The sequence below is a fragment of the Herpailurus yagouaroundi genome, unplaced genomic scaffold, assembly GCF_014898765.1.
Source record: "Herpailurus yagouaroundi ecotype Mexico unplaced genomic scaffold, PumYag 140, whole genome shotgun sequence".
Taxonomy (NCBI): domain Eukaryota; kingdom Metazoa; phylum Chordata; class Mammalia; order Carnivora; family Felidae; genus Herpailurus; species Herpailurus yagouaroundi.
The window spans coordinates 14,394,502-14,419,848 of record NW_024412395.1 but is presented as its reverse complement, the minus strand read 5'-3'; the positions used below and the strand labels follow the sequence as shown (position 1 = coordinate 14,419,848).

At 38.1% G+C, this 25,347-nt stretch overlaps 1 protein-coding gene across 3 annotated transcripts in view; it reads left to right on the top strand.

Moving 5' to 3' along the window:
• The window catches only part of DPP10 (dipeptidyl peptidase like 10), a 1,330,293-nt gene that overhangs the window by 710,500 nt on the left and 594,446 nt on the right, over positions 1 to 25,347 (top strand). The window contains exon 1 of one of the 3 annotated variants that reach the window (XM_040474883.1): positions 12,322 to 12,909. The exons of 1 other annotated variant lie outside the window; for it this stretch is intronic. In XM_040474883.1, coding sequence (XP_040330817.1) covers positions 12,838 to 12,909 — 72 coding nt within the window. In that variant the 5' untranslated portion in view covers positions 12,322 to 12,837. Of the gene's footprint in view, positions 1 to 12,321; positions 12,910 to 13,067; positions 13,122 to 25,347 lie in introns of those variants that run through there. One more of the 3 variants, XM_040474885.1, reaches the window with a different exon arrangement.

Sequence of the window (25,347 nt, the reverse complement as noted above, 5' to 3'; positions counted from 1 at the left end):
CCATAAACACATTTTAGAAAGGCAGGAGCAATTTTGTAGCTGTACGTACATTGGGGAAAGAGCATGACCTTGAGAGCTGGAGGTTTACCATCACTTAAAAAAAATGTGGAAGAAATTGTTCTAAATGTAGTCCTTATCTTTTTACTTTATGGTCTTTAATAGCCACTCTTTATGGAGTGTTTACTAGGAGCCAAGAACTCTATTAGGTATTTTTTAAACTTTTATTTAAAAATACAGATACAGGAAATCACACAAAATTATTATTAAAGCAAATACCATTTTAGCCATCACCTAAGTCAAAGAATAAAACATTGCTAGCTACCTGAGCCTCTCCATATACTCTATCATCTCTCCTTCCTAAAGTAAACACTGTCCTGATTTTTATAGTAATAATTTCCTTGGTATTTCATTATGGTTTATCACTTAAGTGTCCATCCGGATGCACTATAGCTTAGGTACTAATGTTCTAATTGATAGGTTTTGTCACTTTGTTTTAACCAAGGCATCCATTCCCCCAACCCCCCACCAAACTCCTTTCTATTCTTTAATATTCCTCTATTCCTTTTAATTTAATTCTCCTTTCTATTCTTTAATATTCCTTTAATATTCTTTAATATTTTTTAATGTTCCTCTGTTGATGAACTTGGGCCACTTATTGAATTTGCCCCAGGGTAGAGTGGCTGTTATATGCGTATGGTGCAGCTTCCGTGTTCTTCTCTTCTCTGTATTTCCTGCAAACAGGAGTGGACCCTTGGTTGGACACAGCTTTGATGTTTTTGGCAAGATGATGTTTTTGGTAACACTTTGGCAAGTGTTATGTTCTCTTATCAGGGGACACATTGATGCTTAATGTGTTGATTTATTATTTTACTGGAGCTTCTAAAATGGTAATACTCTAATTATATCCATTGTTTTTACCCATTAGCTTGAATAATTTTATTTAGAAGGAGATGCATCTTCTTGTCTATAATTTATTTAACCAGTCATGCAGTTCCCAAAAGGGCCAGAATCAATGTTCTATTTTTTTCTTTCACCTAATTTTCTTAAGTTGCAATAATGTGATATTTCTGTTACAACTGATGAGTCAGTATTGTTATATTATTATAAATTAACACTCACAGTTGATACTAGAGTTCACTATATTGTGTACACTGTGGGTTTTGACAAACATGTAATGATATATAGCAACATATAATCGTGTTTCAGTATTATACAGAATAGTTTCACTGCCCTAAAAATCCCCATTATTTCACCTAGTCACCCCTCTCTTCCTTCTCCCACAAAACACTGGCAACCACTGATCTTTTTAATGTCTCTATAGTTTTGCCTTTTCCAGAATATCATATAGCTGGAATTATACAGTATATAGACTTTTCATATTGGCTTGTTTAACTTAGCAATATGCAGGTAAGTTTCCTCAGTGTGTTTTCATGTCTTGATAGCTCATTTCTTTTTATCAGTGAATAACATTCCATTGTATGGATATACCACACTATATTCATTCATCTATGGAAAGATGTCTTATTAATGACTTGTAAGTTTTGGCAATTATGGGTGAATCTGCTATAAATATCTACATGCAGGTTTTTTGTGGGTATAAGTTTTCAATTCATCACTTAAATACACCTGATGGATTCCCATCAACTATAATTTCTATCTTTATCAAAGTTCAAATTTTTCTTGACCAGATAGAGCTTTTTCAAGGTTGGCTTTTAATTCCATTTAATGTTATCCTGGTATTTTTTGATAGCTTCCATGCTGGTTTATATCAAAATGTTCCAGGTTTATCTGGCACATTTCTCATTCACAGATGCATTTCTCTAAGAAGTCGTTTTTTTTTATGAACAAAATCTGAGTATAAGTGTTAATCATTGCTCCTATGGTTGCTAGAATTAACAAATACAAACAGAGGACATCCAGTTAAATTTCAATTTCAAATAAATTACAAATAAATTTTAGTAAAAGTCTACCCCCAAAAGTCTACAGTGGGCAACGTATACTAAAAGTTTGTCATTTATCTGGAATTCAAAATTAATTGGACACCCCATAATTTTCCTCACAACTGATTCCAAGTAGGTTGGTCATTGTTGCCAGGCTGTGTTAGTCCAGGTCCTGTGAGCAGCAGGTGTGGTTAGATATGCAAGAGTTATTGGAGGAGTGCCTATGAAGGAACAAAGGGGAGACTTTAAGACTAGAGAGAGGTCTCAAATAGTGATCCAGTCTTCACCACTGTGAAGGGCTTAAGGAAGAAAGGATAGTTAGATAAGAGTTTCAAATTATGGTTTAATTCTATGAAATACAGACACATATAAATACATAAAATTCCTGGCCCATATTTTATTTTCTTGAATAGCTTAGATATAACTTCATTTTCCCCCTGAAGGTAAGGTGTTCCTGGGGGGAAGTCTGATAATATTAGTTACTTTTAAGTCAAATGTTGTTTTTGCCTAGGTGCCCAAATAATTTTTTTTTTTTTTTTACTGATCCTTTAATTTTACTCGGTGTTGATTGTGCTATGTTGACCTCAGGTACACTATGTGATTTTTCAATAAGTAGCTTATTTTATTTTTATTTTTTTTAATTTCAGGATCACTCTCTTAAAGTTCTTAGTGTTTGTCTCACCCCCATCCCCAACCTTGCTTTTGATTTGTTCTCCCACTCAGAACTTCCCTAATCTGTATGTTGGATCTTCTTTGCCATCTATAATATTTGTTGGCAATATTATTGCCAACATTCTTAATGTCTTTCTTTATTCACTTGTTTTTGGTTAAGTTTTCCCTTCCCACCTTCATTAGAGTATCATTTCTTGTGCTTATTTGCTCTAATATACCTCCTAGATTAATCTCTATTTCTAACATGATATTTCTTTTATTTCTCACTCCTTCTTGAGTTCTGTCCTATTTTATTTCTGGGTTTTTCTAACTCTGACTAGTGTTATTCTCTCATGTATTGTATGATTTTTTTTTAATGTTCTTTAGCTCATTTTGAAATAGTAAGTTGCAGTTTTGAAAAAATTTTGAGCCTGACTTTTTTGGCAAGCTTTCTTTGTCAACAGCAGAGGTTGGCAAACTTCCCATAAGGTGCAAGAGAGTAAATATTTTATACTTTGCAGGCCATATGTTCTCTGTCACAAATACTTAACACTGCCATTGTAGCATGAAAACAGTCATAGGCAATATGTAAACAAGTGAGTATGACTATGTTCCAAGAAAACTTTATTTATAAAAACAGGAAGAGGGCTGCATTTAGCCTGTGGGCTATAATTTGCCAATTCCTTGTCTGTAGGGGTATTATTCTTTTTATTTCTCGTAGCAACTTTGTTTTTGAGTCCAAACTTTTCATGGGATTTGATTATGATTGGTCAAATGATCTGTTCATTTTTTATGTGAATTTAGTTTTCTTAAACTTTTAAAGTTTTTTTTGAACTTAAATAGTTAAAAGTACAGATAGTCTTTCCAACTTCAAAGACATCCTTAATTTTTTTTTTTCTGTAGTATTTTAAAAAATATGATGGCTTGTGCTCTTAAATTGCCTGAATCTTTTACCTTTGGGCTGGATTTCCTCTTTCCTTCATCTCTGTCATCTCTGTTATGCTCAATTTTGATTCTCTTTCCAGTCGTTTTTCCTAGTATGGGGTTCTGCATTGGAAAGAAACCCTTTTTTCGGCATATCAGATTCAAGGCTTCACAGGATCCAGACTTCTCCAGCCACCTTAGACATTGTCATCAGCCTATTAAGAATTGAGATTTTATAGAACTTGCAAGCTAACAAGTTAACCTACCAGTTTTATGGATATTTGCAAAAGACATGAAGCTCTTAGGGTGCCTGAGTGGCTCAGTCAGTTAAACTTCTGAATCTTGGTTTTGTCTCAGGTCATGATCTCATGGCTTACTGGGTTCGAGACCTGTATCAGGCTCTGCACTGACAGTGCAGATCCTGCTGGGGATTCTCTCAGTCACCCTCTCTCTCTGCCCCTCCCCCACTTGTACTTTGTCTCTCTTAAAATAAATAAACTTAAAAAAAAAAGACATGAGGCTCTTGAGTCAGAGACAAAGAACTTTATTACTCATGGTACAGCAAATAGCATGACCATCAGCATATTTATTTGAGCTGTCCTTGTCCCCATGTCCCCCATTCACATGAGGGTGAATGATTGGACCAGATGGATACCTGCTCACATGGTGGGTTTCAGTATAGAAGCAAAAGAAACCCAAGTATTTTATAATGGGAAGGAAGCATGCCTTCTCTTGGTTTCAGAGGGAGACATTATCCTTTTTATACTGGAGAGAAAGCATGCCTGCTTTTTACCCTGGAGAGGGAATAATATTTATCTTGCAAGTCTGTGAACAAACGTATTTTGCTCAGAGGGAAATGCTATTCCCCTTTCCAGGATAATTGCTATGCAAATATTCTTCAAACGATATTCTAGAACAAATGACTATTTCTAGGTAGTAAGACTCTTAGAAATGTGAGAGATCAATGGGAAATCAGCTCCCAACAGGGCCCCTTTTACTAACTGTTGGAATGCACAAGTCTTCTAGTTCTACTGGATATTCTTAAATTGATCCATTGTGCTTTCTAGTGTATATCTACTGGCCGTTTGGAGGTTTTCTTGAATGTTTTGGCCTGCTCAGTCATTTGTCCCCCCACTTCTCTGTGCTTTTTCCTACATGGATACCAAAGACATTCAAGCGGTATGGCTTTTGGTATTTAGAAATTTGGAGAGATGTCTTGCTATCTAGATTTGTTGTAAATGTTGTGCTTTTGGGTTTGATATATAGTTCTCTATTTATCCTAAACCCATGCTGGCATCACTGCAGTCCATCTTCTCAAAATAACCCTGTCTTTTAAAGAAAGTATGCCTAGCCTGATTTTACTTTTTTCAAGTCCACATTTTGAACATCAACGTTACTCTGCCATAATATGGTTATGTTCTAAGGTCCTACTGAGTTACATAGGGATGTTTTCCTCTCTTCCCCTCTCCACACTAAATGATACTAAGTTGTTTTATTACTTTGAGTAGAAAGGCCATTTTTTTCTTTTTTTTTTTTCCTTTAAGATTATATATTTCCCTGTCTTGGCATTATTTGTGTATCCCATCCAATGACCATTCCTCTCACCCTATATTTGAAATGAGGTCCAAAGACTTATAAATTAGAGAAAAAAATCCTTTGAAATGTATGTAGAGGATGCAAGGCAAAAATAATTATGTACTAAAATTGGGCATAATTCTGGAAGATTCTGTTGACCTTGTGATAATTTTTGGCATTATATTGGCAAGCTGTAGAAATTTAAGCTATATTGAAAACAAGCCTCTTATTCAGTTAAACTTTTCCGTATCATTTTACCCAGTATAGCTCCTCCTTTCTCAAGAAGTATAATAGTTATATATTAGGGGGAAACAAATAAGTTAGGAGCAACATTGCCAATGTTGTTGTCTCCAAATTCACTTTACCCTGTGAATTCTCAGCATTAGAGGCTCAGTACTTTATAACATATAGTATCTGCTCATTAGTGTGGAAAATTCCAAATTGATCTGGCTTTTACTTAATGTTCTGCAATCAAGCAATATCTTGTGGGCCTTTGTCCATATCCAGCATCAGTAAATCAGAGAAATATTAAGATTATATAACTTATACATGTCACAGAGAAATGTGAACTATTCTAAGACAATAGAGAAAAAAAAATTTCTCCTGAGTGACCCTGTTCTATAAATTAAGGAAAACAAAACAAAACAAGCGCATGGAAGTTTCTGAAAGAGCTTAATATTCGGGGGGTGAGGAGAATAATTTGTTTTTTTCAAAGTACATTTCCTCCAGGATCTTTCCTTGAGCAAGGAGACTGATGTTGACCCCTACCCACAACCCCTTTCATGTATACAAACTGTATGTCAGTCCCCAAGTCAGTCCCCAAGGAGTTGTTCTCTTTCCCTAAGAATTTGCAATTTGGTTCGAAAGGTAAGAGGTCGCTTGTGACAATTGGAATGGTAAGCCAGCCAGTACAGAAAAACGGCATAAACTGTGTGGTGACATACACATGGTATGAGAACAGTGAATGAAGAAAATCCCTGTGAACTTGAATTAGGGGTGGATGGGAGAGGAGCTGGGGCTTAAAAAATCAGTCACGTTTGGGACAATGGACAAAGGAGTGGATGGCTTCTCCAAAGGCAGGACTCAGGGACCACAGAACAGAACTGCTCATTCATCCTGTGAGGCAATTCTGAAGTCCTATCAACTTGGATTGAATACACTGCTGATTCAATAAAATAGCTAATTAAAGGGTATTTCTCTAGTCATTGATTTGTATAAACTGTGCTATTTGTTATAGATTCTCTCCACCTCCTCCACTGGTGCTTATAATCAACTAGTAAGTGCAAAAAATAATAATAATAAAACCACAAGAAAATACACACTTGATATTATTGATTGAAAACATCAAATATAAATCACCTAGAGAGAAATAAAATTTGGACTATACTTTCTAAAATTATAAAAATACATAGAATATAGCTAATACAGGAGCAGCATGTAGGATCTAACCAGTAGGAAATAAAGTATTTCTAGTCCTTATGAGAACAGGAATGAAATTATTAAAGGCTTAATATACTCTGATATCTCTAACAGCTTCAGAATGCATTCTTTTGGCTTTTCTTTTTCCTTCTCTTTTTTTTTTTTCCGTCCACTTCTCCCTAATCTCTTTTTCCTCTTTCTCTGATTTGAATAAAGATAGGACTTCAGTAAATATTTAGATTCATAAGAGATATCAAGTGACTCAATGATGCTCCTAAATAGATATAGATGGATGAGCGATAGGTGAATATAAGTGTATAAGAAGTGATCTACACCAGTAGGAAGCAACCCATCTAGGCTACTAGGTTAAACAGAGTTAAACAGTGTTCAGTAATGAGAGATGTATCTTAATGTGCCTCATTTCAATAGAAGTCATATCCCAAGATGTCCTGAAACTATATTTGTATAATCTAAACAGATGACTCTGTGTGGTAAAAGGACTAGCTATGAATCTAAGGACTTGGCCTTGATTTTTGTTTTGTTTTGTTTTGTTTTTCGAAGATGGTAGAATAATTCCCAGTGTTGTTAGAGAGTCAATTAGTGGAAAAAAATAAAAAAACACCAGGGGCCCTTTAATGTCAGCAGATGCTCTGGAGCAACTTCACCTGTATCCTAGACTATGTCTTGTTTTCCAGAGGAAAATTCATGGGGGAGTCTGAATCTACAACTAAATCCTTAAGAATAAATTGAGCATGGTGTATTTGTTACAAAAGATGGAAATTCTCCCTTCCCTCCAAAAATTAGTCAGGGTTTCACAGTAGCATTTTCTCTTTCACTTCATGAAAGATTTCCCTGAATGGGAAATGTGCTTTGTGGTGGTGTGGGAATTGCATAAGGGAAAAAGTCAGGTAACCATTATGAAATCTGAGTGTAAGAGACATCTCAAATAATGTACTTTCCAAGGACAAAGATAAAGAGGTATTTTGAATCATTAGAAAATCTAGTGTTAAGAATGAGAAATCTTAAGTTCAGAGAAATGTATTCATCAAACACAGATGCACTCTCTGAAAAGAACAAATGTTATGCCAATATTTCTAAATACTCTTCCACATCTGACAACCTTTCTGTCATTTGCAGACAGAATGTGATTTAGAAAACCTGATTTTATTTCTAAGGAAATGTAAAGATGTGACAACAGCAACAACAACAAAAAGAACTGACCACTATCAGTCAAAAAAAGATAGTCTTTTTTTTTTGTACTATGCCAACATAACTAATTCATTAAACAATTACCCTTTAAGAAATCAAATGAACTCACATGAACCCCTTGTCAAGCATCAAATGGGTAAAAATAATGACAACAGGTAAATTTTCCACGTTCTCAAGTTGTTTTGGTGCTTTGATTCAGCCATATGTATGGAGCGAAAATATTACACAGAAAAATCATATGCATTAATCTCCTGTCTTAATACAACTGTGTATATCTTAGGAGGGCTATTTAAAGAAGATGCGAAGTATGCTAATATAACAACTAAGCGGACTCACTGCATCTCAGCATGAATGAGCAGTTTGTCAATATCTTCAGGTCTCCAGTGAACAACAAGAATGGCTCTCAGGATATTGCAACTCTGTCTGCTTCCACCAGAGATCATAATTGGGCTATGAATTTTTACAACAGGAAAGTCTTCCTGTCATAGAGACTGACAAAAAGTTTAGTTAATGCCCAAAGAATCTCTGAACAGTTTGACTAGTGTACATGGTTATCACATAATTATGTGGTGACTTCTTTTTCTTCCTTTATTTTTTTTCTTTTTAAAATAAATTTTTGTGATAGTTCACAAGTTAGAGCTTTTAACATATAGCTTGTTTCAGAGGATTGCTCAACATACTGGTTTTCTGCCTAATGACATGATGTGCAGTTTGGGAAATTCAAGCAGCCGATTGAGGTGAGTAAAGGTGATTGATAAATCGAAAGCAAATGATAGCAGAAGATGTGAACTAAAGCTATTTCTTGATCTGTGAAAAGCTAATTGGACACATTTCAGGCCAGGTCTCTGAAGGCACAGCTCATGAACTCTGCCTTCCTGATGCTGTGCTCATTAAGGGCACTCAATAGAGGACTGGCTAATGCTAGGGAAAACCCCATCACGGTGGCCTTTACATGACACTGCAGAAGTCCCTCAGGAAAGAGAGAGAAGGAAAAGGTAAGGAGAGGCTTCAGGGCACTAGCTGCTTACAGAATCCTATTTGCCTTATCGGAATGATCTGAAACTGAAGGTTATCTCTAAAGGCTACCCTGCTTCACCAAATCTCAAGGGACCATTGCCTTTCTCTAACATATCAGAGTTTAGCCAGGCCTTGTTATTGGTTGTTGTTGAAGTAAATTTGGGATTTGGGGGTCCCGGGTCTATTCTTTGATATGGAAGATGGAATACAGAACACATGACTTAAATATTTCTGGAACATCCTATATTTGCCACTGATGCTTAAACATTTTAATGATTATGTTGAAATATTAGATAAATCTCATAACCCATACTCAATTATTCATGTTAATACTTCTAGGTAAAATGAAATGTACTGAATTGGCATCTCACTTTTAAAGAATCAAATATCAAGGGAAGACATTGTAGATGTTCCCAATATTTTATGCAAGAAAATTTTTGAGTGACTTTGGAGATTCAAATCAATACGTTGAGGATGCAGCATGGTGGGTTATATCCACATGGGAACCTAAGATGAGGATTTGTACCAATGAAAATTTTCAGAAGAAAGTGGCGGAGTCTAAATCATAGAAATCTTGGTGACTATGTTGCAAAGTATAGAAATGTATAACCTAAAATAGAGGGAATTTTGCTAGGCAATCTCTTCACGTCTTTTGCAGTTATGAGAGCCTGATTCCATTCCACAAAAACTAGGAAAACCTATTTTACCACTGTATCACCGTTATAAGATGTATGGTTATCCATGAGTTAGCTCATTGAACATATTATGTAAGGAAAAATGGTCAAAATATTCTGTTAATCTCTGCAAAACTCTCTTTAAATCTTTTCTTTTTAGAAATGATACACTGTAGAGAGATTTTTATATGAATTTTCTGAATTTTAAAAGTGTTATCAAAACAAGAATTGTTACTGTATGTTTACATGTAACTAGAGAGCATGGGGAAGTTTGGATATTAAGGATTCTTCATGAAGTGGCTAACTTATCTATTGAAATTGTTGTATTTTTATAAACACCTGACTCCCACTAAAATTTAAACATGCATTAGTAATTTATCAATCTTAGGATAGTCTTTTGATTCATAAAATTACAATATAAGCATAGAATTTTAGAGCAGGGAAGGATCCTAATGGTCATGTATTCTAAAATGTTTAATTTTACCAATTAAGGAAGCAGAAGCAGGAGACTAGTGACTTCATTCTTGCCCATACCTCGATGCTGTGATGGGTCTAGGGCGAGCCCATTCTGCTGACATGTGGGCTGGTACAGGTCCTCTTGTCCAGCTGCCCTAGGGTTATATCTACTTGGGTAGATAGATTTTGGAGATGTTTGATTATAGTAGATCGATTTTATAGATGTTTGATTATAGATTGGTGGTTTGTTTAAATGACATCCTATTATCAGAAGTCATATACAATTGAGATGTAGACATTCTCTCTTAGAATGTAAGCGTTCCTTTATTTTATTCTTCTTGGACATTAGAGTTTTTCCTTCATTAAGAAATGAAGTAGAAAATTGTACACTGTAAGTCAAGTGCATCACATTTCAAGAAAATAGTGTGTGTTAATTTACATGTGATTTTTAATTAACTACCTTAACCTAGACCTCAACAGATATAAAGTAATGTTTTTAGTTTAGACAAAATAACAACCCATGCAAAAAAACCCTCAAGTCAAAGAAACTTTCCTTTATTAAAAAAAATAATATATATATGTGTATATATATATATACGTAATATATATAATTTTTTTTGAGAGAAAGATGGGGGGAGGCTAGAGAAAGAGAGAGAGAAAGAGAATCCTAAGCAGGCTCTGCACTGACAATTGTGCCAGCCTGATGCAGGCTCCAACTCAGGAACCATGAGATCATGACCTTAGCTGAAATCAAGAGTCTGAGGCTTAACAGACTGAGCCACCCAGGCACCCCAAATGAAACTTTCTTTTTAAAAAAACAGATCAACAGACATAAATACACATTATACGAGAAACATATAAAGCTTCTATCTTTATTTGTAACCAAAGTAGATTTTATAATGAGTACTGAAGAGGAGTACAAGTTGAACAGCTGACTTGAACCAAATAATCAAAGAGGATGAGAATAATTCCCTCGTCTATACTTGTCTAATGTCAACAGAAATCTTTGTACATACACTTTTAAGTCAAATCATTTGTCCAAAATGGAAACATAGTCATCATTTGAAAAGCAAAATGTAAGGACAGAAGCATTTTTTGGAATAAGGTAGATCCCTTTCTTTCCAGAAAATATCCTGTGGGAAAATATAAATAGCTGTGTTTATACTTTTACAACTAGGAAAGTTATTCCTGTCAAAAACTTCTTTTGGGCCAACACACTATTAGAAATTACTCATAATATGCATTTGACTACCCATGTTTGAAAATGCCAACCAATTTCCACCTTTCTAAAAATCAAATTTTTATTTTCTAAACTAGTCAAATCTAGATATAACTGATTTTTCTTTATTTAAAAAATGTTTTTTAAAGGAACTATTGTTGCAATTAATATTTAGGGCAAAGGTGACAATTCACTGACAGACATGAGCACAACTCCTCGATTTCTGTGGTAGCTCCTCTCTAGGATCTGGCTAGTCCAAGGACAGAGTAGCTCAGACAAGGGTAAGGGATCCAGCCCTTAGCCAATAAAACCAACTCAAGGCCACTGGACACCCTCCCCTATCCATATGCTCCATCATTTCTCACTGGAAGCTAGTCACCACCATGGCGCTGAGTCTGGTAACATCTGGCTACCTGTGCCTGAGACTGGGGACTGCTTGTTACCCATCTGATCTGGGCAGGCCCTTTCTAGCAATAGGGGAAAACCATGCTGTAATGAATCTAGGTGAAACTGGTGGACTTTCTGTGTTATACCCACCCACAGGAATTCAACTTGCAAGACCTTCATTGACTCATTGATTCCTATCCCTGCTCCAGGCTCCCAGTGCCCACCATGTCAGGTAAACTTGTAGGCATGAAATTTGGTAAATTTGTCGGGTATTTAGTCTCCTTTCTTTGCAATCCCTCTAAGCCTTACAGTGTGATACATGATAGATGCCCAGAAAACGAACTTTTAAGGGGAGAAGGTTGTGTTGAGCCAAGGGAAGGCTGGAGAAAGGACTTAAAATGTCAAGATTTTTTTACGTGTCGTGGGGGGAAAAAAAAAAAGCAAAAAAGAAAAAGTGCTAGAATATCATCATTAGTTATTATTATTTGTAATCCACCTTTCAGAATTCCTCTGGCCTTACTTAACCAGGCAGCTGGCAGGGAATCCAGGCTGGAAGCTAAGGATAAGAATGTCTATTGCCCCAAATCGGGAGGTGCAGAGCCTCGGGCCATAATCTGGGACCACCCCTTGTGTCCCGACAGGTGTTGGCAACCCTTATGGGGCTCCGGGTCCCCAGTCCCCAGCGGCCCCCTGCCTTCTCGGAGCGCTGGAGCATGCCCAGTGGCAGCGATAGAGCCACCGAGGGCTTCGCACGGGCGCGCTCCGCTTCTCCGGGTTTTAGCAGGAGCCCGCGGGGGGGCGGGGGTGAGGGGGCCCGCGGAGCCCGGCAGCCTTGGCCGCGCGTGCGGGGAGCTCGCGCGACGCGCAGGGCTCTCTCCCGCGTTGCGGTTGCTCGGGAGATGCTGGAGCGCGGCCCCCGGCCGTTCCACCTGGCGCGCTGAGCGAGTCGCGGGGAGCCCCCGGGGGCGGGCGGGGGGCGCGGACTGCAGTAGAATGCGAGCCGGGCTCCTCCGGCGCGGTGAGACGTCGCTCCAGCGCGGTCAGGTGCCTCTCGCTGCTCCACTAACTTGCCACTTGGTCGTGTTTGGTCTCCGAGGCTCTCTACCCTTTGGGGTGGTGGGGGGCGGGGGGAGTGGGGAGTTCAAGGGTCTGCGGTAGCCGAAGGAGGGATCTTGCAAGGGGGAGCCAGCCTGGTGCCGCTCGTCTTCCCCTCCCCGTCACTCCCCTCCCCCCACCCCGTCGCTGCCGCTTTCCCTCTGCCAATTCGGAGAGCGCCGGGCTCCTGTGACATGCGACCGCTGCCAAGTGACGGTCCCCGAGTCTGAAGTGCCCGCGAGGAAGTGAGTGTCAAGGCGGGCCGCCGGCGATGACAGCCATGAAGCAGGAGCAGCAGCCCACCCCGGGGGCCAGGGCGAGCCAGGCGCAGCCGGCGGACCAGGTGAGAGTTGGCAGCTGCGGCCAGGCCCTCCCGGGAAGGGTGGCTCCAGTCCGCGCTTCCCACGCCTCTCTCTCCCCACCCTCCCCCCGCCCCAGTTCCAGGCTCCCCTCGCTCCTCCATGGACTCCGCAGGAAGTTAGAGCATCTGAGTGCGCTCTGGGGCCGGGCGAGAGGATGCGCAAGGTGGAGAGCCGCGGGGAAGGGGGGAGAGAGGTAAAGGCTGGGGGTGGCCCGGGAGCCCCGGCGGGTGGGCCACCGGAGGGGGGTGGAGTGGCGGTCGGGGCCAAGGAATGGGGGCCTTCTGGTTACAATTAACGCACACTGGAGGAATTGCTGCGCTCCTGGAGGCGTCCGCTGGCGGGGGTCTTCCCGGAGCTGAACCGAGCGCCCGGTCAAAGCTGCCTAGTAGGCAAACGACCTTTAGGCCGACGGAGTTTTTCCTTTCCTTTTTCTTTTGAGGAGCCCCCGGACGGGGCAGGGGGACGAAACAGGGGAAGGAGGCTTGGCATGCATCTGTGGTCTGCTGAGTGGAACGGAGCTTGGGAGCAAAAAGGCATTAATTATTAAGGGAAGCAGGCAAGGTGCTGGCCTCAGTGATTTGTCGGGTCCAGATGTCTTGTGTCTGCAGAGATGGGGTGCTCTGTGCCGCCTGAGGGTTATTTCTGTCCCGTTTCCGTCTTTTTGCACCGGCCACCCCCTTTTATTGTTTTGGTTTTCAGAGATTTGTAGCATAACCGTACGGGGGATGTTCATCTCGCCTCCGTCCCTGGATTGGGGTGACTCGGGAGTTCGGTGTTGCTTTTTCCTAAAGTTGTAACGTCGGGAGTGCTGAGGCTCCGAGGCAAGGAGGAGGGAGGCTGCGGTGAGCCGGCTCCAGGTGTTGTCACGTTTCCATCCATCAGGGACTCCAGCCGGGAGGGCTTCCAGTTAGGTTATCGGCTAACTACGGAGCTGGAGGTTGCCGGCGCCCGGGTACCGGCCGTGGGCCCTTTGCCCCGAGGGCACAGTTGAAGGCCGCCCGACGCCTTTCTGCCACAGACACTCCTAGCTGGTTGCTGGAGGTGGGGTGAAGGAGGTGCAAGCGGCTAGGCTCCGTTAGCGGCTCCGCTTTTCGCATAGGCTAACACGGAGGAGCAAGTGAAGAGAAGCTGTCCAAACCGCGGAGTGGTGGTGATGAGGGCGGCGGAGATGCCAGGGCTGCTGTTGTTAATATTCTAATCTTGGTCATCTGTCCTGGCTTGTGGTCTCTCTTTTCTCCCTTCCCTCCTCATTTCCCCGGCATATATTTCACACAGGTGGTGGGGATTGCTTAGTGCCTTAAAGCTCCCCCTCCATTTAGGGGGGTGAATGTTTGAATGTTTACAAAGCAGCTGTTTCCTTAAACCAGCCTCTTGATTCCCTACCCTGAGAGAAGTATAAACATATTAAAACATTTGTATTGTATGATTTGTCCCTTTCCCTTACATCTTCTTCCTCTGCTTCCTTCAACACACCACAAGGTAGCAACTGGTTAGCACATTATAAAACTCATTTCGGGAGAGGAGCGTGGCTTTAGCCTCCTCTTTCAAGCTGACAGCCCTTAAATTTCATTAACAAGCCGCTCAGCCTGTCTACTGCTCTTGGAATGATGCTTCCAATAAGAATGATTAGTCAGGTGAGAGTCCCCACATGAAATCTTTGCTCACTAACCTGTGACACCAGCTGGTTACTTGAGGTGCTGCAAACAGCTTAGTGGCCTTGGAGGTGGGGAGGAAGAGACAGAGCAGAGCTCGCAGAAACTGAAAATGTATATGTAAATAGTGGACAAGCCACATATGCACAGTAAAGCCTTTTGTCAGGATTAATCTGGTGCTTAACATTCAGCTGAAGAGAGAATGGAGCTTGAGTCCCTTTATCGAGTTAGCGTGCATTTTTGTTTATGGCCACTTCAGATATTCAGGGAGTGGCCATTTGCAGAACTCCTGTTTTAATTGAGTTTTTAAAGTGCCTTTCTGAACGTTTACATGAGTTAAAAATGTCAGTGATATGCATATTGTGTTTGAGTTAGAATGAAAGAGATGGCTTTTGCCAGGGGGAGGAAAGCAGAGTGAAGTATATATGGCAGCATCCCACTGAGGGTTTTCCAAGCACTTCCAGAAAATATCTAGATCTAGATCTATTCGTCTGAAGGTTGACATACGAAATGATGACCAGATAATGTGGATGATTGCTGTGACCGTTTAAACTACTTGCTCTGAGATTCCTAAGTTTTAATTAACAGGATTAGTCATTGTTGTATGATTCTGCAACAGTCATAAGATTCTTATGTGGTACTAGCTATAATACCCCCCGTATAGACGTGAATGATAGTTCTGGTTTCTCTGTTTCTGAAAAAAAATGATTCACAAATTTAAATAAAAGTATAGCTTTATGAAGTCCTACTTAATGTTTAAATAGGGGAATGTTCCAGCTAATCACTCAACATATATTGATTTTGAGTGATTTAGGATTTTAAATATTGCCAGAAAGGTCTTTCACTTTTCATGGTATTTTATGAAATCTCAAAAATGCCTTGTCCGAGGCCATCAGCACCTACTTCCACTTACTGCACAGGGGAAGACTCAATTACAGAATCTGGTTGTGGTTATGGTCCTGTCGTGAGCTCCACCTCTCTGTTTTACCTCATCTGTGACTCTCCTCTGACATGTGGTGCCATGACCAGAGTCACCCCTTGCCCAGGGACAAGCAGCAACAAGAATAGCAGGGACTGTGTACTTTTATTAATATTCTGAGTCATTGGAAATGTCTTATCATTTTAGTAGTCTCTCTTTTAAAGCTTCCTTGATCACATGTTTATGACGGTTGTTTCTGTTCTCATAATGCTCCACATTTACAAAATGTCTAGATAATTGCTTTGACATGGGTAGATACAGTCATTCTTAATATGATTAGTATCCCATTTTACATTGAGGGTTCTAAAATCTTGAGTAATTAGTTATAACTCACTATTTTTAAAAAAATCACTTCCTACATGCTTGCCATGTGCCGAGTACCGTCCTCTGGACTGATAAGGTAACGCTTATTAAATACATTTTTTCTACTTGATCCTCAAAGCAACTTTTTTGAGTTAGGTCCTGTGGTCATTCCCATTTTAGAGATGAGAATACATAGGATTAAAGAAACTAACTTGATAAAGTTTGTCTTCATAAGTGGTGGAGATGAGACTTAACCCTAGTCTGTGATAAGTAAGATAAAACAAGGTAGTTTAATTGTAAAGTCCCACCTTCTGACTTCTACACAATTACAGTTCAACACATTATTATTAGCGTAATGCAAAATAACTGCAAATATTGTGTGTGTACAAACTGAATATAAAATGGATGAAGAATTTGTTTAAATCTTTGCTTATAAATGTAAATAATAGCTCTTGAAATTTTAAAATTAACTTAATAGCTCTTCTATTGATGGAAATAATACAAAAAGAGCCAGGTAGGTCCTGATAAGTACATAGGAACTTAAAAAAAAAAAAATCTTGGTAATGATGGGACTTTCAAGCTTTCTTAAAGGAATAGATAGATGTTTATAGTTAGATCTGGTTTAGAATTCAACCACATTTCCACCAGGTGGCACCCTTCTGCTGAATCCAATGGGTAAAAATACTTCCTAAAATGTTGGAGGGTCCTCTAAGCTCCAAATAGCAAAACAAACAAACAAACAAACCAAAAACAACAATAGCAAACAAAACAAAACAAAAAAAGCTGACAAAAAAACCCAAAACAAAACAAAAAACTAAGCAAACAAATCAAAAACCACAATCCTACTTTCTGAAGTATGACTAAAAAGTATATTTTTATAAGCAATTATTTGGCTGCAAAGACATCATTAGTTCTGTATTTCTCCATAAAAAATGAATCTCTTAAAATTCAGTATGCAGCAGCCTATTATGATGAAATAATTCATGGCCAAAATTGAAATTAAGTATATAATGTGCAAAATGCCTTTGTAAAATATCTATTGTACTTTTGACTTTTAGGTAATATTTGCCCAAAATGTTACTATACAGAAATTAAAGTTCTGTTTTTCTATTTTACCTTTGGTGTAGTAAACGATTAAAATTTTCAAGTGTATGCTTAATGAAAACTTACCAAAAGTTATTCTTCCATGTTTCCCTGACAAATATAAAAATATATTATAATTTAGTCTATAAACTATTGATTTTTAGCACAGAACCTCAAAAAAAGCTTTTAGAAATCATGTTGAAAAAATTTAATGGATGATTTATTATTCTTCTTCTAGGCATTGAACATAAAATATATAGTATCTAATGGGAGAGTTCTACATGATTTGGTTATAAAAGATAATTTAGATTGGATAAAGGTGTTATGTAGGAGTCTTTATAACTTAGGAGATACTATGCATTTCCTACTATCCCTTAATTTCTTATTACAGATGTAATGTATGTCTTATTACATGTATATATGACATTTTATCTACTGAGTTTAGAACATACCACAAAACATTCCTAGCTTGTAAGCTTCTAATGTATTTATTTCAGGGACTGAGCAAATTTCACATTTAAGAATGATTAAACTATATAAATACAAGTTAAAGAAAATTGCATTATTAAATATTAATGCTGCATTATCTTATGCAGTGCATTACATTAGAAACAAAACACTGGAACCAAATTTCTCCCAGTCTGAGTAAAAATAAAGCAATTTAAAATTTTTGGTTCATTGAATCATTTATGAATATGTAATGTTACTATTGTCTATGGGTTATGTACTAGAAACCAGAGATTCAAGTTCATATCCCAGCTCCACCAGTCATCACTGTTTTCGTGGTCAAGATCACTCACTTTCTATATTTAATTTGTGAATGGGGGTGACTGTAGGTCCTTAATGTGCCTGTTGTAAGAATTAAATGAAATAATATGTAGAGGCTTTTGAAGAAAGCCTGTCTCATACCAACTGTGCTCCCATTCCCTAGTCTGGGAATAGGAGCCTAGAAAAAGCAGAAAAAAGGCTTAAAGGATCATTGAGCCACCTGTAACTAGTATGCTAACATTTTACAAAACATTACATTGTTCAGTACACATGTTTGAATGATTCCAAATGAACTTGCACATGTATATAAATATTATGTTAATGATCTATAGTATTTGCTTTTAACATGAGGGCTGATTTGGCAGACATTGCACACTTAAAAATACTCTGTTAAATCTTTGCTTCCATTCAATCAAAGCTCACTTCTTTACTGTCCTACTCTATATGGATCCAGACTGGAAATAAACATTGGCTAATTCTCACTGACAGGTGAATTAGCTGCAGAATATGTTTTCAGTGTAATACACCTTATAAGGTTATGAGCATGGAGAAAGGGGATGTTTGATATGCTCTTTAATATTTAAGTTAATATTTCATACTTGGGTTCCAAATATAGAACTACCCCCATGTATTTTCATACTTGCTGAGTGACTTCATGTGTGTTCTAATCAAGCTCATGTTTTACTGAAACATTATGCAGTAGTCGCCCCCACCCCCATTCGTTGTTTTGCTTTCCATGATTTCAGTTCCCCACTATCAGCTGAGATCCCAGAAGCAGATGCTCCTCTGTGGAGACCTGGTGTCAGGTCAGTAGTCGCCTCGCCCTCAGTACCAGTGCCCACACCATTCACCTCACTTCATTTCCTCACATAGACATTTTATCGTCTCACAGCATCATCATCATCATTATCATCATCATCAGAGGGTGAGTACAGTCTAATAAAGTAATTGAGAGACCACATTCACATAACTTTTATTATAGTACACTATAAAAGTTCTATTTTATTAGTTATTATGAACCTCAGACTATGCCTCATTTATAAATTGCACTTTATCATATGTATGTATGTATATATATATATATATATACACATTGTATGCATGTACATACATGTATACACATGAAATAACAGTATATGCAGGGTTCAACACTGTTGGGGGTATCAGGCATTCTCTGGGGGTCTTGGAATATATCTGTCCCTCGTGGATGAAGGAGGGATGGCTGCAATGAGGGGCATATAGGAATACATGCATCAACTAGGAAAGTTGGAAGTTTGTCTCAACTGAAGACCTTTAAAAGGTCCAAAAAAAGGGGGCAAATAAGTAATGGAATGCAAAGGTCTTTGTAAACATGTCCTCTTATAAATTTAGAAGTGTTTCTGCCCGAGTATATGCTGCCCTGCCTTAAGAAGTCCAATAGCTCAGTATTGATTATCCCCAGCATACTATTGTTTTAAAAAGTTTGTACTGATCTGATGCATAAGCTTTTTGTCAATAGGCAATTCTTCGTTACTTTTTCCAACTAGATAGCCCCTGTTCTCCAAGGCTTTTAAGTTGTACACCCACCACCGCCCTATCTGGTAGACATTCTGATTACTCATTATATATTAACTAAAAGAAATGCTTGTTATTTCCAGGATGATAAAGAAAGATGCAAGTATGTGTGGTGGGGAGGATGGGGTGCTGAAGAGAGAGCTCTTCTCTTAGAGATTCATTGTTATTAAGCTCTCCTGAATCCTCAGGGTTTCAGACAGGACTTGATGTAATGGTGAATGTAACACTCACTGCCAGACTAATACAGGAAACTTACTTTTATCCAAAACTGATAAAATATTTTATTTCAGACTGTTCCGTTCAGTAATTGAGGTTAACAGTATCCCTTGTATCATCTTCCATATAACAAGAAATGATTTTCATTTTCTATTCAAGGTTGACATGCCATAGTTTATTTGAAAGTTGCTGAAACTTTAATAATTTTTAAATCAACTTTCAGATAATATGGTAATTCAATTAACCAGAATAGTATATTGTACAATATTTTGGGAATTGCCAAATGATCTTCAGATTTAATTATGTTTGGGGGAGAGGCGACTCAATGTAGGATTGGGAAGAGAGAACAGATTTCAGATAGAATCTTCTATCATTCTCTATGCAATCTAGGGCAAACTGTTTAATCCCTCTAGAACCATTCCTTCATCTTTAAAGGAAGAGGATGTCAAGAATGTTGCAAGAGTTAGAGACATTCTGTATGAATGGGCACACATAACATCTGGCCCAAGATAGAACTCAGTATTTTTATTCTTGTTGCTACTGTGTTTCTAGACTATCTGAGAAGATTATTTCATATCTTGCAAAGGCAATTTTCCATTTACATTGATGAAAGTGCAGAATATATGTATGGGTGGGTGTGTGTACATAAAAAACACCACACATATATACATATCCATTTTTACACTTACAAGCTAAATAAATGGGTTATTTTAGAGTTAGATTATTATAGGTCATAGGTAGAAATCAATGTATAACAATCTGACTGATTTCTTCCATTTTTAGATGATAACCTGTCTTCCCGAAAGACTCAGGATCTTCTTTGAAGTGTTCATGGTTTAATATCCTCTTTCCGGAAGTTTGGTTTCCAGAAATGACTGACTCAAATTCTTTGCATATAGGAGCTGAGTGATATGTTGAGTTGAAATTTAAGAAGAGTTAGTTGAGTGCATAATCAAAACTGACTTTACATCTGAGAGAGCCAAGCCAAGCTGTGTATTCCCTAGCCAAGCTGTATATTATCTGACTTTAATATTATTGCAATTTATCATATTTACTGATTTTCTCAGGTCAGTGCAAGAAACTGTATATCTGGTTAGAAGATAGCAAATGAAGAAAAGTGAGGAAAAAAGGGCATTTTTATATTTATCCTCACCCCTTTTTTGAAATCTAAATGATTCAATTTCTTATACCACCCGAAAGCCTCTGCTCTGAAAACATAATCTGACAAACCTGAATTTTATAATTAATTTTATAATTGGGAACTTGCATGGCAGGCTGTCCTGCGATTTATTTTCAAATAATGGACCAGAGAGACCACTTGAAGTTGCATTAATAATGCTTGTACAGGGTTAGAAGTAGGCCTCCCCTGTTATTGGTACTTGGGTTTACTTTTGGCAGGACGAATCAAATAAGTGAAAACTCTTAATACTGTCGCTTCCATTAATCGTATCTCACCTCCAAGAAAAGTTTTAATATAAGTTAATGAATGCAGGACATGGCTACTATTTTTTTCATTTCACGTGTTTTGAAACAAGTGCCAGAAAGTCTTTTTTTTTTTTAATCAACACTTTAAATCAATGTCTCACAAACATGCATACTCATTCTTCTCTCTTAGACATCAAATCAAAGATTATGAGTCAAGGCATCTTCTGAATAGAGGTCAGAACTATATCTTTTCAAGAAGAAAAAAATCTAAAATTCATGAAGAATTTGTCCAATGTAGAAATAGGTGATTTGGATAGATTAGTATATAATTTACATTTCCTAGTGTCTAGGAGTTTATGAATAGATTATGTACTCCACTAGGTTTATGGGTTTTTAAGGGAAAAGACTATACATTTTACTGTTTGTTTCTTTACTAGAGTACTATAAAGGGATTATAAAAGGACTATTCCTTTCCTTTGATCCTAGGAATTATGTGTGTTTCACTTCTTGACAGTCCTATTGGCAGTGACAGGTGGATGTGAAACGAGCATGGAGTTGATATGGAAGGGACCCACCCTTGTTCACATTTATGGAGGTTGCTTGTTACTGCTTTCAAATGGGGTTTACCAAACATTAGTGCCACAGTGGCATTATATGAATGTCTGACTGCTCACAGAGTCATTGCCTCTTGTGTTATAGGATGAGAATTTTGATTCCTTTGTCTCAACTTGCATCTGTGCTCTGTCCAAATCCAAATCCAGTCCCTTCCACCTCTGCATGTCTTGAGATCAGTCTCTGGCCAGGGTCGATTCCCTGATGTCTAAACTACAATGATGTCCGCGGTGGCCTTGCCTTTCCAGATTCTTCCTTGAAATGGCCATAAAGTCATAAATGATGATAACATTTTGAGAAAGCATTCCCATTGCTGAATCTAGTGCCTTTGTTTTCAAATCAAGAGATAGCCTATGGAGAGGTGAAGTGTGTTAGGTCACACAGTTGTTAGATCAAGAGGCAGTACTTGATTCTGGGCCTCCTTACTTACAGCCGTTTGCTATGTGTCCTGCTGCCAGATTCAGCTGTTGATAAAGCATCTTTGTTCTTGTCTTGGTGACATATCTGCCTTCCTTAGCACTTGACATCAGACTAACTTAAAAATTTTTTTCCCTTAAAATCTTTGAGTCCTTAGGCAAAACTCACTTGACATTCCTTGGTTTCTCCTTTGTGATATGTTGGTTCTAGGCCAATGGTCCTTAGACTTTTAGTACCTGGACACAAAACTTTAGAGAACCATATATGCATCTTCTCTAATTTGCCATGGCAAGAAGTCCCTTCCGTGCCATAATGTCATTTTGAAAGTAAACTGAGATCCATTGTTCAAAGGACATGCCAACACCTTCCATCATACATGCAGACACTGGCATTCTTAAATCTCTTCTTTTCCCTTTGATGAATGACCTTCCATTTATCTCCACCCTCAGCATTTGAAATTGCAGTTCAGTAGTCAATGAATTAGTGACAAGATGACTCCCTCCTTCAGAAAGTAGGGATGTACTTTGGAACTCTGGAAAGCATGTAGGTGAATTATAGAACTTCCTCAAAAAATTAATAAAACAGGCCTCTGATTCACTGGATTGCTTGGAAGATAAAGCTGATAGTTTTTTCAGAGTACCAAGTTCCAATACTAGATCTGAGACTTTTATATGCAAAATAAATAAGAATTTTTGAAGGACACAGAATTCGTTTTAGTGCAAAGAACTAGGGCTTTCTTTTCATTTAACTTCAGGTTAAATTCTATTTACTCATTTGAACAGGTTCCTCAGTCTCTCTCTGAATTTAATACTTCACCTGGAAATGGGATGATGCTTACATTGCAGGAGTGTTCTGAGGATTAGCAATGAGATGGGTTTATTATCCAGGAGGTGCTGAAAAGTGGTGGTGCTTATTTATTTATTTGTTTTTTTGTTGTTGTTCTTATTAATATGTAGAGGCAAGCATTGTGAAATCAGTGCTACACTGATGTTGAGGTTCCCAGATGATGGGAATACCAGCTTTAAAGCTTATTTCTCCATTACTTTGACCACAATTCAGAGCACCTTTAATATTGAGCTTCTATTTTTGTTGATACGGAGATTATATGGAATAGCCTTGGCTCCAGAGTAAACATGGATTAGGGATTCGTTAAGAAAATTCATGGTATCCCTTTTTATATTACTGATAAGTACAGGAGAATCAACAAAGTTTGTATTTTGAAGTTGGAGAACTGAATATGCATTTGCTTTTCCTGAATTTGTTCTTTTCTTTTCCCATCCCATGGTTAAATTCTCTCTCATGCTTATAATGCATTCTACATTTGGAGTGCTGCTTCATTCCTACTCAGAGCTGTAGTCTTTGAGCTGTAACAGCGAATCCAAAAAACTAATATAGAATCACAGATGGTGCAAATATTTGAAAATAGGTAAATACAATCTAGGATTAGCTGCTTGGGCTCAGAAATGTCAGCTTCGTATTGCTTATTGGTCACATAAGGCACTTTTAGTTAAGGGAAAACCTAGGACAAAAGCATCATGATATAAAATTGCTGTTTTGGAGCTATGCAACATAACAAGCCCATAATTGTTATATAAACTCTAAAATGAGTCACTCTGTAACAAGGAAAGGTGTTTCAGAGAGGTCACCAAGTACCAACGGGTTATACAGGGGATAAAAATTAAGCAGATATCATATCATAGAACTGCTGTATAATACCATCTGTTGACCTTCATTTAAAGCCATTTTTTTAAATGGAAAATATCCATTCCTATGGGTATGCTGTAGGTAGGCACATATTAAGTGACCTGAGCATGGGAGCGAACAAATTGCCATCATAAAATCCATAGGTGGTGATTATTAATTACATGTGCTGTGTGTCTCTACTTCTGACTGAGAATTTAAAACCATACAGTCTTATTTTCCTTCGGTTTTGCCTTTTTAAGAGATGCATGTTTTTTAAAGGATCTTAGAACCAATCATGGTGACTAAGTCACCTGATTCACTGATAAGATAATTGAGAATGATAAAGGATGACTTGTTCAAGGTCACACCAGTGATGAATTGGGTAGGTGGGAAACCAGAGCCTCTCCCTCCTAGGTTGGGAGTTGGTATGAGACTCACTCAGTCATCAGGATCATAGATCATCTTTGGTTGAATGTATTGATATCAGATGAGGAAAAAGTAGATGAGAATTAAGATGGGAAGTTTCCAGCTATTTTGAAAGTTTTTTTTTTAATTCAATTTTGTTTCCAGGCAGATTTAATAAAATTAGATCTATTATATAGATTGTATCTGGACGCATCAAGGAGCAGGTGGTTACATGTGTAATGGTAGGATGCAGCTTACGTTCTCTGCAGTCTCTCATTTCTCAGATGAAGTGGCAAAGATTAGGAAGGGCTACTGTAGATCATATGTGAAGGTCTGAAGAATACAGCACTGATTTCTCTCAAAATACATGTTCACAAGTAAAAAATCCTGGCTCTCATATAAATATACAGTGAACATATGTCAAGGATTTACCTTATTAATAAAGGAACCATGAAGATGGTAAAGCTGGTTCAAAGAGCATTTCAAGGAGAGAGATTCATATAGTCACTCAGGAAAGGAATAGTGTGCAATGTTTGCAAAATCAGATACACAACTGGTGAATATCTGACAACACTTAAATCATAACTCTTATGGTTATCTTTTATAGCAGACAGAAATGTTTTGCAACTTACCTATCTTTTACAATGAATGTTTAAGTTTAGATTGCGATGTAAAAAGTAAATGGTCAAAAGTAAATGGTAAGTTTAAGACAGGTGTGTTTTCCTAAAATTGTATAATCTTTGTGTGGGCCAATTGGACAATGACTTAGCCTGACATTGAAAAGATAGAGATGCAGTGATACTTAAATTTTATTTCCAAATTCTCAAAAATTTTCTTAATATCCCCTAACTCACAAAAATGGTGCCATCTGGGTCTACACTTGATGTCACAGCCAACTTCTTTTTTTTTTTTTAACTAGGTACTTAATTTCTTATTCTTCTTATTTTATTTTATTTATTTATATATGAAATTTATTGCCAAATTGGTTTCCATACAACACCCAGTGCTCATCCCAAAAGGTGCCCTCCTCAATACCCATCACCCACCCTCTCCTCCCTCCCACCCCCCATCAACCCTTAGTTTGTTCTCAGTCACAGCCAACTTCTTAAGCAATTTTATCAAAGCTGTCTCTAAGCCCCTTGGAGCCTCAGGTGTCAGATCTGATTCACCTGCAGCGAGGGCCTGGAATGCAGCCAGTCAGCCAACACTGTCTGTCAGGTTCATCCCAACAAATTGGTCCAGGTGCTTTTGAGGGACGGAAGACAACAACTTGGTAATTTCAAAGAGCTGTTTGTAGAAAAGTTGACGTAGAATAATTGCAC